The sequence below is a fragment of the Heteronotia binoei genome, chromosome 4 (assembly GCF_032191835.1).
Source record: "Heteronotia binoei isolate CCM8104 ecotype False Entrance Well chromosome 4, APGP_CSIRO_Hbin_v1, whole genome shotgun sequence".
Lineage (NCBI taxonomy): Eukaryota > Metazoa > Chordata > Lepidosauria > Squamata > Gekkonidae > Heteronotia > Heteronotia binoei.
In genome coordinates, this window is record NC_083226.1 from 104,022,201 (window position 1) to 104,035,107 (window position 12,907).

Consider the following 12,907-nt stretch of genomic DNA (forward strand, 5'->3'; position numbering starts at 1 on the left):
TTCGTCGGATTTAGCTTCAGCCCGCTCAGCCTGAGCCATCTAGACACGGCCTGCAATGCCAGGTCCAGATTTTCTGGGACACAGGCAGGCCGGCCATCCATAAGTAGATAGAGCTGGGTGTCATCAGCGTACTGGTGGCAACCCAGCCCATATCTCCGGGCAATCTGGGTAAGAGGGCGCATATAGATGTTAAACAACATCGGGGATAGAACTGCTCCCTGAGGGACCCCGCAATCCAGCGGGTATCTCTGGGACAATTCACCCCCAATCGCCACTCTTTGTCCCCGACCTTTGAGGAAAGAGGTAAGCCATTGTAAAGCCAACCCCCGAATCCCCACGTCGGCAAGACGGCAAGTCAGCAACCGATGGTCGACCGTGTCGAACGCTGCCGACAGGTCTAACAGCATCAGTACCGCCGAGCCGCCTCGGTCCAGATGCCGCTGGAGATCATCCACCAGGGCGACCAGCACTGTCTCCGTCCCATGACCTGGGCGGAAGCCCGACTGATGGGAGTCAAGGACGGAAGCATCCTCCAGGAAACTCTGTAGTTGCAACGCCACTGCCCTCTCAATGAGTTTACCCAAAAAGGGTAAATTCGAGACCGGCCGATAGTGTGCCAATTCGGCCGGATCCAGTGTTGGTTTTTTTAAGAGGGGACGGACCACTGCCTCCTTAAGAGGCGTTGGAAATTGCCCTTCCATCAGGGATCTATTTATGATATCCCGTATAGGATACCTAAGCTCCCTCTGGCAAGATTTAATAAGCCAGGAGGGGCAAGGGTCCGAATTGCAAGTTGTAGGGCGTGCAGACAAGAGGATCCTGTCAACTTCCTCCAAGCTGAGAGCGCCGAAACCATCCAGAATACAATCTGAAGACAGGCAAGGAGCCTCGGGTTCGGATACTGTCTCCAATATGGCGGGGGTGTTGCGGCGGAGCGACGCGACTTTATCTGTAATTACCAGAGAATTACACAGAAAACTAGCTCTTCAGCTTTCTCCCTGATGTGGTCTTTTGCCATGTTTGCTTTATGGGTACTCCGGTCACACTGATCCAGTGTTTCTGCAAATGGAGCAGGTTCACAGAAGCTGTTTTTATTAGCTTTCCTTTTCCACACCAGCCTCATCCACCCCAAAAAGTTGCTGCTAAGGGGTAGAGGAAACCCCCCTCCCCACAATATAAAGTTGCACAGGCGGCTGTAGCAAGATGGGGAACTCAGCAGGAATTGCTCTCTAGTAAGTCTTTCACAAATTGAGCTCCAAGTCAAATAAGCAAGGTCAGCTTGCACAAGAGTTTGTATACATATAGGAGAGACAGAGTGTGATCTTGGCTTATTCTTGCTAGAGATTTCTGTGTCAATGGCATATTGTTGTGAAGAACATTCTTACTCTCAGCTGTGGTTGTTCAGATGGCTACTGGAGGGGGGGAGGCTATAAATTAGTTTTGCTCTGTTCAGGAATACCATGTATTCAGCACAGAGAATAAGGTCATAAGAAGTTAATAAAACAATATAAATTTGAAATAGACATTAAGATTTTATATTTAATTATTTAGAATATTTTGGAAAATTGTAAAAGATCTAGAAATTGGGAGACTTAAAAAATTTCACATTGAGGCTCAATAACTGAGCTGTAGATGGAAGCAAAGAGGCATTATTCTATTCTATGTGTTGTATGCCATCTACTGGTTGTTCATATTTTTAAAAATGCATAAATTCAAACCACACATTCCCCTATGCCAATTAAACCAACCCTTTTCACACAGAATGGCAATTCTAAATGCACTTGTATCTGGTTTTTGAATCAAATGATGGCCATGCACAAAGGTTAATTTACAAGCACGTGCAATTTTGAACCAAGAGTCCAGTGGCTTTGGGATTTGAATAGCTTTTAGGTACCCTAAATCAGCTTTTACCATTGTAGATAACTTGTGCATGTTATATTTTAAAACAGTAAAGATAATTGACAAAACAAAATTAAGTGGTAGAGTACAACACAGGTTTACTCTCCTGCATGGAATGACATTCTTGCTCTGGAAGCAGGAAGAAGAGGGGAAGGATCTAATGTATTGTTTGTACTCTGTGTGTCATTAAAACATGGAGAAAGTAGAATAATGCACTGAAGTACTCCTGTGCACACACACCCATTTTTTCCTGCTACTTTAGAAAACTACCTTAGCATTAGTAAAGCTTTCCCTAGAAGACCTCTTCTTAGAGACCAGCCAGTAGTTTTATCTTAATTGTTCAGACACTGTTTAAAACGTCTAAGTAATAATAACATTAATCCAATGTTGTGTAATTTCAGTATGACATGTAAACTGCAGATGTGCATCTTGTATTTTATGGATTACTTTCTTCCATCGTGTGTGATAGATACAGTTCTTCTATCAGTTATACATGATTGTCTACAATAAGATTTAGATTCAAAAATTATGCACAGGATTGCAACAAAACATCTCCCTGTTTATTAGTTTTAAGTTTTATTTCCTATCATTTTACAAGAAGGTAAAATCATACTACAGCTATTTTTGGATCACACATAGAGGAGCAATGAGTTTTCCGGGATATTCTATTATGAAATTATTTTAAGCACTTCCAGAGCATTTATGTAACAGCATCACTGTTGCTAGCAGGAAGCAATAAGGGCAGTAGATATGAATATGGGATGTGAAAATGGCAGACCAAATTCAAATTTCACCTCAGTCATGAACAGCAAGTTGTTAAATCCAAGTTAGTACCAGAGTCCATCAAGCATCAACTACCAGCCATTAATAAAATGCATACATGCCAATAATTCAAGAATTTAGAGGCAGAATTTATTTTTGTTCCATAGAGTAACTTACAGGATATAGGTGATTATACCCAAGGACCACATGTCTACTTCTGGGCCATAGGCACATCCTCGTAGAATTTCTGGTGCTACAGATGAGACAACCGTGTCAATAAAATAAAGGTACTGAAGAAAGAAATAACAGAGTACATATAGTTGTATATAGTCTTTACTTGCAGGTAGAGGGGGGGGGGGCATAATTTTAAAATTCGTCATTGCAAATACTCTTAGTAAAGAAAGTACTTGAGAATGACAAAAGTAGATTCATTTCTTAAATGAAGTGTATATATTAAGTAAGCTCTCCATGCTGCTAGAAAAATAAGTTCCAAGAAATAATAATGGGAAGATACTTAAAAACAGCTGGGATCACTGCGAAATCAAGTTGATTGTAATCAAGGCTGAGTGTCATGTTCTACTCACAAGTCTATTCCTCACCTTCCCAGAATTAAACTTTGTTGGTCTTAAAGGTGCCAATGGACTCAGACTTTGTTCTAGTGCTTCAGACTAACACAACTGCCCATCTGAATGTTTTTTTCATGTTTACTAAGATGGATGATACAAAACAATTCTTCAGCATCCAGGATTAGGAACCTATTCAAATGCCAACTCAGCTTTAGTAAATACCCATATTGGTGATAGGGAGAGCAATCCTGCGTTGTGCCTTAGCTACAGAGGCTGGCTGCAGTGCCTAAGAGTTTAGTTACATAGCAGTCAAATGAGAAAAAGGTGCCTCAACAGTGTTGTTGGGCATTGCCATGGCAGTGTCCATGGTGATCCCACTGCAGTGTTCCATTTTAGTGCTGTTGCAAGGTGGGGGACATGACAGACAAGGCAGGCAGGACCAATGGGAGTCATGAGTCATGCTAAGCCAAGCATCCATCACTGGACAAATGCTCCTCTTCTGCTGTACACCTGACCTTAAAGAAACCACCTTCCATTACAAGCTCTGGCTACCTGCCAAGCATGGTGGTGGGAGGTGGCAGAACTACTCCTGGCAGTAGAAGGGCTACACTAGCATTCTTTACCACCAATCTGTACAGCACTGCCTTTTCAGTTACGGTCCAGTTTGGCTGGCGATGGACATTGCTGCCACCAGACGTTGCAGTGGCTGTGCCACCCACACACAGGGGACTGTAGAGGTGGGCTGTCGAACCATGGGAATACATCAATCCCCTCACTCTGTCCTATCCCTCATGCCCCCATGGCCATCACTCACCAGGAGATGGCTGTGGGCAGTGGGCAACAAGATGCTCACAGAGGGGGTAGGTTGCATCCAAGGAGGAAGGATGCTGGGCAAATGGATGACTGTGGTTCTGGCTGCCTGCCACTTTCGTGAATGCTGTCCCATTTTTCCCTCCTGCCCCTATCTCCCATGCTTGGGGTGCACCACATTCACTTACTACCAGTGCTGTACGTCTGGGTGGAACAGTGATGGTGGAGGAAGTGCCGTGATCACTGGTACCAGGTTCACATCAGCACTCTCCATCTTTTGGGCAGCACTTGCCTCAATCAATTTTGCCAAAATAGAGCTGCCATCCAGGCCCTGTGTAAGGAGCTTGGGCTAGCCCTCCCAAACTCCTGCTCCCCATGCCATCCCCATCTTGCAGAAAATCTTGTTCTTCTTGAGACTTTTGATCACTGGATCCTTCCAGGGGATCACTGCAGAGGTGCTTGAGGTGTTGCTTTCCTTGGCTAACTGCTGCCTACACAGCTTTCTTGATACTATGCTAGTGCACCTCCAGAAGCATGTGAACTTCCCCACTGAGGAGGGTGACCTTGTACCCATCATGACAGAGTTTGCATCATTTGGAGGCTTCCCCAATGTCATGGTGGCTGTTATTGCACCCACATAGCCTTCATCACCCTCTATGAGGAGCCACAGGTATACCATAATTGCTACCACTTCTATAGCTTGAGTGTTCAGGCCTCCTGTGACCAACAAGGCATCTTTACAGACCTTGTGGCCAAGTTCTCAGATAGTATCCATGCCACCCAGATCTTTGCTGCATCCAGCCTCAATTGCCTGTTGGACATCTGGCCAAGGATGGCTCCTGGGTTAGAGCTGTGAGCATGCATGACTGGGTGGGCATACAGCAGAAGACACCATGCCTGATGCCTCATGTGCCATTCCCTCCAGGTGACCAAGAGTATCCCTTGCTGCCATATTTGCTGATGCCATATCCTGAAGATGACCTACTGTACTGCACAGCCTACAATCAAGCCCACTGACAAACTTGCATGGTCATCAAGCAGGCAGCCAGCCAAGAAGTGCCCAGTCCCATCAGCTATTCTGTTTTTCACATTGCTTAGGATCCCCGGGGAAGGGATTATAGCAATTACAGGGCTATGAATTTCCATCAAGTGAGACAGTTAAACCATACGTCACTCATACTTTTGGCCAGAAGACTGAGCTGTAACTTCTGCAAGCATAATGGAGATGGGGGGGGGGGGTCGTGGATGGGACCACACATCCACACAGATGGCTGATCCCATCACGGTACAGGTCCCCTGCATTCACCCCATGATAAGAGGATGCTTCTAGCTCTGTGGCAGCTGGGCCCCAGGATGTTAGGGTGTTTCTAGAAACTGGTTCCCAATGAGCACTGACAGCAGTTACTATCATGGTTGCTGTGCTATTTGAGGGCCATCTGAAAGGGCGATGTGTATTTTGTTCACAGCACCCATCACTAGTGCTGTGGGCAGCTGCAGTTGCCTAGTTTCCACTGTTGTATGTCATCTGAGCCCCTTGTTTGCATATTCAAATATTTCCCAGGGTGGCTGCTATCCTGATGGCCCCAGTGAGGGTCCATAGAGCGGTTTCAGTGTTTTCAGCTATTAGTTGAAGCTATGGTGGCAGGCCTTTATGACAATGGCTTTATTCCAACAATGGGTTCAGCACTCCTTGTTGTGCCATGCCATCCCACCAGAGCCATCCAAGTCTCCCAGGGCCACCTGGAAATGACCACCCATGGCACTGAAGAACCCTGCTATCCCAGGATGCCTCTCCTCTTCTTCCACAAAGTGAGTTGGCTGACCTGCCAATCATGCCTATTCACTGTGTGGCTGTGGCAACTGTGGCCTATTCCCTTGCCTTACCATCTCACCTGTGTGTTTCTGTGGCCATGGTTTTGCTAGGATGAGGCCTCCAATCTTGTTGTGTCCACAAGGTCCTTGTTGCTTCAACACCTTCCTGCCACTCCCTCCTCCACATCCCCAACAGACACCAACACCACAGATAGGCAGAAAGCAGGGGAGAGGGTTTGTAGAAAAAGGCCTATTAGGAGCTAATTTGCATATCAGGCCACATACCCTGGTGCCAAGCCAGCTGGAACTGCATTCCTGCTCAAAAAAAGCCCCGGCAGAAAGCTTCAACTTTATCAAAGGGATCCAGGGACAATGGAGTGATTCCTGTGGGATTCCATCTCCTGCGACTAATAGCCTGCTCAGTCCTTTACTGGTAGGGATACCTCCTTGATGGCAATGGGGAGGGAATGATGTCACCTCTCCCCATTGGATCAGCACCAGTGTATGGGCCAAAACAGACACAGCAACAGCTGGCAATGTTCTGTTCTGGCAGAAGTCCTGCAGGCAACTCCATGCAGTGAAAGGGGCACCCTGTGTGGTGCCCTGATTTCACAAGCAGGCCTTCCAGATGGCAGTTTCTGTTGGCACCTCCCTGTAATGGAAGAGGAGTGGTCTTAGCCTTTTCAGGACATACTTCTCCAGGACAGGAAAGGGTGTGGTCATCACACCAAATTGGCCAGCACACAGGTTTGTGGTGTTTGCCGGCCACTGCAGGTTTTGCACAGGGGGAGTGTTGCCACTTGACTAGGTGAGCAGCCTACTCCATGGCCATCACAGTTGCTCCCCTCCCCCAACTCCCCCAGGGGAATGCTGTAGACATTGTTTATCTTGATTTCAGTAAGGCTTTTGATAAGGTTCCACATACTATCCTTGTTGACAAGTTGGTAAAATGTGGTTTGGATCCTGTTACCATTAGGTGGATCTGTAATTGGTTGACAAATCGCACCCAAAGAGTGCTTGTGAATGGTTCCTCATCCTCTTGGAGAGGAGTGACAAGTGGAGTGCCTCAAGGATATGTCCTGGGGCCTGTTTTGTTCAATATCTTCATAAATAATTTGGATGAAGGAATAGAGGGAATGCTTATTAAATTTGCCAATGATACTAAATTGGGAGGGGTTGCAAATACAGTAGAAGACCAGAAACAGGATACAGGATGACCTTGACAGGCTGGATAACTGGGCTAAAACCAATAAAATGAATTTTAACAAGGATAAATGTAAAGTTCTGCATTTAGGTAGAAAAAAATCCAATGCATGGCTATAGGATGGGGGAGACTTGTCTTAACAGTAGTATGTGTGAAAAGGAACTAGGGGTCTTAGTGGATCATACGCTGAACATAAATCAACAGTGTGATGCGGTGGCTAAAAAGGCAAATGCCATTTTGGGCTGTATCAACAGAATTAGTGTCCAGATCATGTAAAGTGATGGTATCGTTTTACTCTGCTCTGGTAAGACCTCACCTTCAGTATGTTTTATGTATTTTTATGTATTTTATTGTATAATCATTAATGTATTTTAAACTGATTTATTGTTAGCATTTTGTATTGTAAGCCGCCCTGAGCCCGCCTTGGTGGGTAGGGCGGGATATGAATCGAACAAATAAATAAATAAATAGTATTGTGTTCAGTTTTGGGCACCACATTTTAAGAAGGATATAGACAAGCTGAAACGGGTCCAGAGGAGGGCAATGAAGATGGTGAGGGGTCTGGAGACCAAGTCCTATGAGGAAAGTTTGAAGGAGCTGGGCATGTTTAACCTGGAGAGGAGGCGGCTGAGAGGTGATATGATCACCATCTTCAAGTACTTGAAGGGCTGTCATATAGAGGATGGGGTGGAATTGTTTTCTGTGGCCCCAGTAGGTACCACAGTTGACCAGTTACAGATCCACCTAATGTTAACAGGATCCAAACCAATGGGTTGAAATTAAATCAAAAGAGTTTCTGGCTCAACATTAGGAAGAACTTCTTGACAGTTAGAGCGATTCCTCAGTGGAACAGGCTTCCTCGGGAGGTGGTGGGCTCTCCTTCCTTGGAGGTTTTTAAACAGAGGCCAGATGGCCATCTGATAGCAATGAAGATCCTGTGAATTTAGGGGGGGGGGTATTTGTGAGTTTCCTGCATTGTGCAGGGGGTTGGACTAGATGACCCTGGAGGTTCCTTCCTACTTTATGATCCTAACAGTTGCCTTGGGTAGGCCCCAATGCACTTAACTACCTGGTTTAAGGCATCCATGTGTGTCTGGGGGCCTGCTGCTTGACCCCATGGCTGCCAGGTCCAGGATGGAGAGAAACCATATCCGGTGCAGCTGAATGCCACTGTGATAGGCCCAAGGGAGGAATGGGGGTACTGGACCAGGAGCCTTGCTTACCTATTCACATGAGACTGCCTCTTGGGATCCTGGCATAGGGCCTGGTGTACCTGTGTGGGCTGAAATCTGGGAGAGGTCAGCCACAAAGTGTGGACTTTGCTCTCTTTGTGGTATATTCCCCTCAAGGGTTCACCCAGTGCTTTAGGTGCCCTGTCTCTGTTGTGCCCACCACTAGGGTTGCATGCACATTTGCTTTAAGCCTCATGGCAGGGAGCTGACAGTCAGCATTAAATGCCAAATGCCCTACCTCTGGAATTCTGGGGCAACATCCTGGAACCATTAATATGGCAGGGAGGCATGATTGGGTCCTGAAGAGGAGCACAGCCAGAGCAGGGGAGTGTGCTGATTGGGTATGTACATAGTATTCTAAGCAGCTTGAGGTCCTGTGGGCATAGTCACAGCTATGTGTGTGGGGAATAAATCTGAAGCTACCATAGTTGTCAATGGGCTACAATGCCATTTTTGCCAGTGCAGTTTTGCAACTGGTTGGAGGGGGCATTCCCATACTGAAAACACTTTGGAAGCCACCTAACTGCCACCATGCCCCCTGGAATGCCCACATCTATGCCAGTAGTGGGGTTTGTGCTGTTGCTCTACCAACATCTGGCTGTGGTGCTCCTGCACCAGTGGAACTCAGCAGTGCAACACCGCTAGTGCCCTGCACCAGCATAAACTGCCCTTACACCAGTGTAACTCTTACTTATACTGGCATAGGGGTCAGTTGAGTTCCTATTCCAATTCATCCCCCCCTCCCCTTTTAAGGATGGCTCTGTAAACCATCAGGACCTGAGTGTCGGTAGTGCTTAGCCCATTTCAAAGGAGGAAAATTATGCACGTTAGTGATTCTCAGCTTCTTCCATCCCCTAGGGTTCAAAAACTTCTTAAAGAGGTGCTGCCTTCAGGCTAATAGATAATGCACCTCTTCCTATCTCAATTTCCTTATGTAAAAAAGCAAACATTGCACCTGAATTAATATCATTGCTAAATATCTCCAAGAAGAGAGCAAAAAACTCAAAATCTTATGGTCAATCTGGAATCCTGATTCTACCATCCAGGGATTCTTTTTTTTTTTTTTAACCTTCTACTGTAACATTGTCAGTCATTAACCAATCTCTCTTGTGTACTGTGATTCTCTGCAGAACCATGTAATTTCCGAAGTTTACAGATGGGAAGACATTGAATGTTTTGGATTCCTTATCTTTTATGATCTGCACACACACTAGATGTCCATTTGATAGCAACTTCCCAGACTTGTAGCATGCCTAGAAGCAGCTTGCCCAAGTCAGCTTTGACTTTCAGGCATTCTATTCTTCCTTCAACTTTGAGCACGACTGAGCTTCACTTTAATAATGGATGTAAGAACTTTTACAGGAAACCCCCCCCCCCCACAGCCACCATTTCACTAAAAACAAAAAACCCTTTATATATTATAAACCCTTCTGTTCATAAATGTAATAGCAGAGCTACTGAAAGGTCATTGTGCTGATATATGTTTGCACAGTTTTCTCCAGATGTTTATTGTTCCAAAAGAGTAAAATCTATAAAGCTGCTTTGGACACCTAGCAATACAAGCAGCTTCAAAAATTTGCTGTGTAAGTTCAGCAGAGAGAAAGATTGACAGACAGACAGACAGATCATAGCAATTTATAAGATTTATTCTAAAAATAATACTGAAATCAAAGTAATTTTTGACTTCCTTGTTTATTCAAGAAGAAAAGTTACACTAATACATATTCTAGAGGCCTCTCATTGAGACTCATTTGGGTGGTCAAGATACCGTTGGTCCCATTTTCCTTGCCTTACTTTCTCCATCCTTTTTTGTAAGTCAATTTAGCTCTGTATTGTCTATTGTTACTGGAAGTGGTTCCGTGATCTTAGGCAGTAAATGCAGCACTCAGTACCTGCCACTTTTTACTGGAGGTGCCCTGTAGAACCATATAACTGAAATGGTGTCTTGCTGCTGTGACCCCTAAAGGCGTGGGAGTGTCATGAGCCCAGTTACTCAGACCCTGCAATGTCTGGAAAAGATAGACGCTCTAACATCAGTCACATTGAGACAAGATATTTTGGGAACTTGCTAAGCTACTGTGGATTTTTCGCATGCTAAGCAGAATATTTTACATGCTTCCTGTGAGAATCTTTGCATTGCTATGACTTAAGCCAAGACCTGAACCCTATATAATAAAGACCGCTTGCTTTGCAAGCTAAGCATTTTCTCCTCAACACGCATGTTGTGTGGTTCATTCCAACAGTGCCCAGGATTGAGTTTGCAAACTTCTGCATATGAAGCTTCTAGCTACTTTTTCTTGTTCCATTCTTAGGTTCCTGACTTTTTTATCCCTTTGCCTTACAACTAATCTTCTTTTCTAATGCTTCCCCCACCATTGGTTCCAGCTTCCTGTCTCCTCAGAGACAGTCTATCCTATTTCCTTTTTTTCCTTTCCCCATTTACCTTCTTGTTGATTTATCTCCCTACTCTTAAATTTGGGGTAAAGGAACAGATGGAAACAACTAGTTCTAAAGAGAGTCATCTGGAAATATTTATTTTGGGTAGAAACTGGTCTTTTAGAACAACATACATGACATTTCACAAGCAAACATAAAAGAATATATTAAGAAAATCTTTGTTTCCTTCTGTGATCTAATTATTGATATTTTCCAGAGTCCTTTTGCAACAACAACAGAGTGTTCATGTAGCTGTTTTCCATGCACTTTCCTTGCCTCAGCCCCCTGTAACCAGTGGCCACCATTTCCCCCAGACCACCACAGGGCTTATTACGGCTATTAAAATTGGTAATTGCTATAGCATTATAACACTATCTCAATATAGCAATTACCATTAAAAAAAAAAAAAGATTGACAAAAGCTCTCTGGTGGCAAGGATGGGAAGGGAGGTAAAAGTGCTGGCCAAGAGGGAATTGTGGAAATGAAATGGTGCAGATGTGGACAGGACCTTAAAAATGTGCACCTTCATATCCAGACAGACCTTAAAAATGTGCAACTTCATATCCAGACAGCATGACAACACACTTGAACTACAACTTTGCTAAAAATATTGTACAAACTACATTTGGGAAAGACTGGAAGAAAACAGGAAAACTTGGAAGTGGATGACTGGAAAACAATGTTGTATGGATACAATGAAAAGCTTACTCCAGTTTGTGTTCCAAACAGCACTAGTGCCAAGCTATAATGCACTCCAGGTGAGGCCCCTTACCCCCCCAGTCTCCTTCCCACCCACAGGCAAAGTCCACCCCCACCCCCACCCCCAGCCTCGCCTCAGCTGCCTTATCTGAGAGGCGGGGTGGAGCTCCCTTCCTCGCGGTGCCCTGGCATACTGCAGCCTGGCTGTGTGCACCATGATCCGGATGCACACCCAGCTGCATGCACACATGCCATCTTCACCTCTGCTGCCCCCTTCCTCCTGGGCAATTTAAAATGCATGGGAGGCGCTGGTGAAAGGGCCCGCCAATCAGCTGTGAGCAGGAAGGGCAGTGGTTCTCCCTTCCTTGCTTGCTCTGCCACCCACTGCCTGGGAGGGGGGGCACCCAATTTAGTGTCCCCCCCCCAGGGCTGCACCTGTAGGTGACCGCCTAAGGTCGCCTGACAGATGTGCCGCCTCTGGTGACAAACCACAGCCAAACCTCTATGTAGAAGCAGCCTACAAAAAGCAAATTTATATTCTCTGTACATTGGCTCAGTACTTTGAGATGTCAGGTTTTTGCCCATTATACATTATGCAAACAAAATTTATAAGCTATTATTTTCATTTTGTGGTTGACTGCCAGCTCAAGATAACACACAGCAATCTCCAGAATTTAATTATTCATAAACAATTAACATTTCATTTTTTGGTTTTACAGAGGCACCCCAGATTTCATTTTTTGGCGTGGAATCCTGTCTTTGTGTGAACATTGTTTTTGTTGCTCAATATAATTTTGAGTAATTTCATTTACTGAAAACTAAGATGCGTCTGCAATTAAAAGCCTCAGGCTGGTGGTGGATTGGAGAAAAGAAAAGATCTATTTCTATTAAAATGTCATGTAATCTAGTATGAAAACTTGCTAAACACTTTAATGTTATTTTAAAATATAATTTGTAAGACATAAAAATGTACTATATGGGGGAAATAACCAATATCTGTTGCAAATGTGTCTTGCAAAAAATGTTTTTCTTAAATTAAGCTACAGATTATTCTTATGTTTTACAGTCTACTGTTTGTATATAAAATGAAGCTATATGATCATTAACATTGTCCACGATCTGACAGTACCAATGCAATTTGAGAACTGCTGCAGTGAAGTGGTGGTTGAGTTGTAGACTGTAATGTGGAAAACCAGGTTTGATTCTCCATTCCTCCACATGAAGCCAGCTGGATGACCTTGGGTCAGTCACAGTTCTCAGAGCTTTTTCAGCCTCACCTACCTCACAGGGTATCAGCTGTGAGGAGAGGAAAGGAAGGTGATCATAAACCACCCTGAGACTCCTTTGGGTAATGAAGAGCAGGGTATAAAAACCATCTCTTCTTCTGTATTTAATGTGGGGGGTTTTGCCACATGGCCCAAAATTTTAAGGACTTAACAGCACTCACAAGGGTATAAATACTGATTCGAGGCACTATCTGAATGTCC

The 12,907-nt window shown here is 44.6% G+C and overlaps 1 protein-coding gene across 2 annotated transcripts in view; it reads right to left on the minus strand.

Moving 5' to 3' along the window:
- CAMK4 (calcium/calmodulin dependent protein kinase IV) overlaps positions 1–12,907 on the minus strand; it is a 172,230-nt gene that overhangs the window by 14,857 nt on the left and 144,466 nt on the right. For both annotated transcript variants that reach the window (XM_060235614.1, XM_060235613.1), the window contains one exon: positions 2,839–2,914. In XM_060235614.1, coding sequence (XP_060091597.1) covers positions 2,839–2,914 — 76 coding nt within the window. The remainder of the gene's footprint in view (positions 1–2,838; positions 2,915–12,907) is intronic.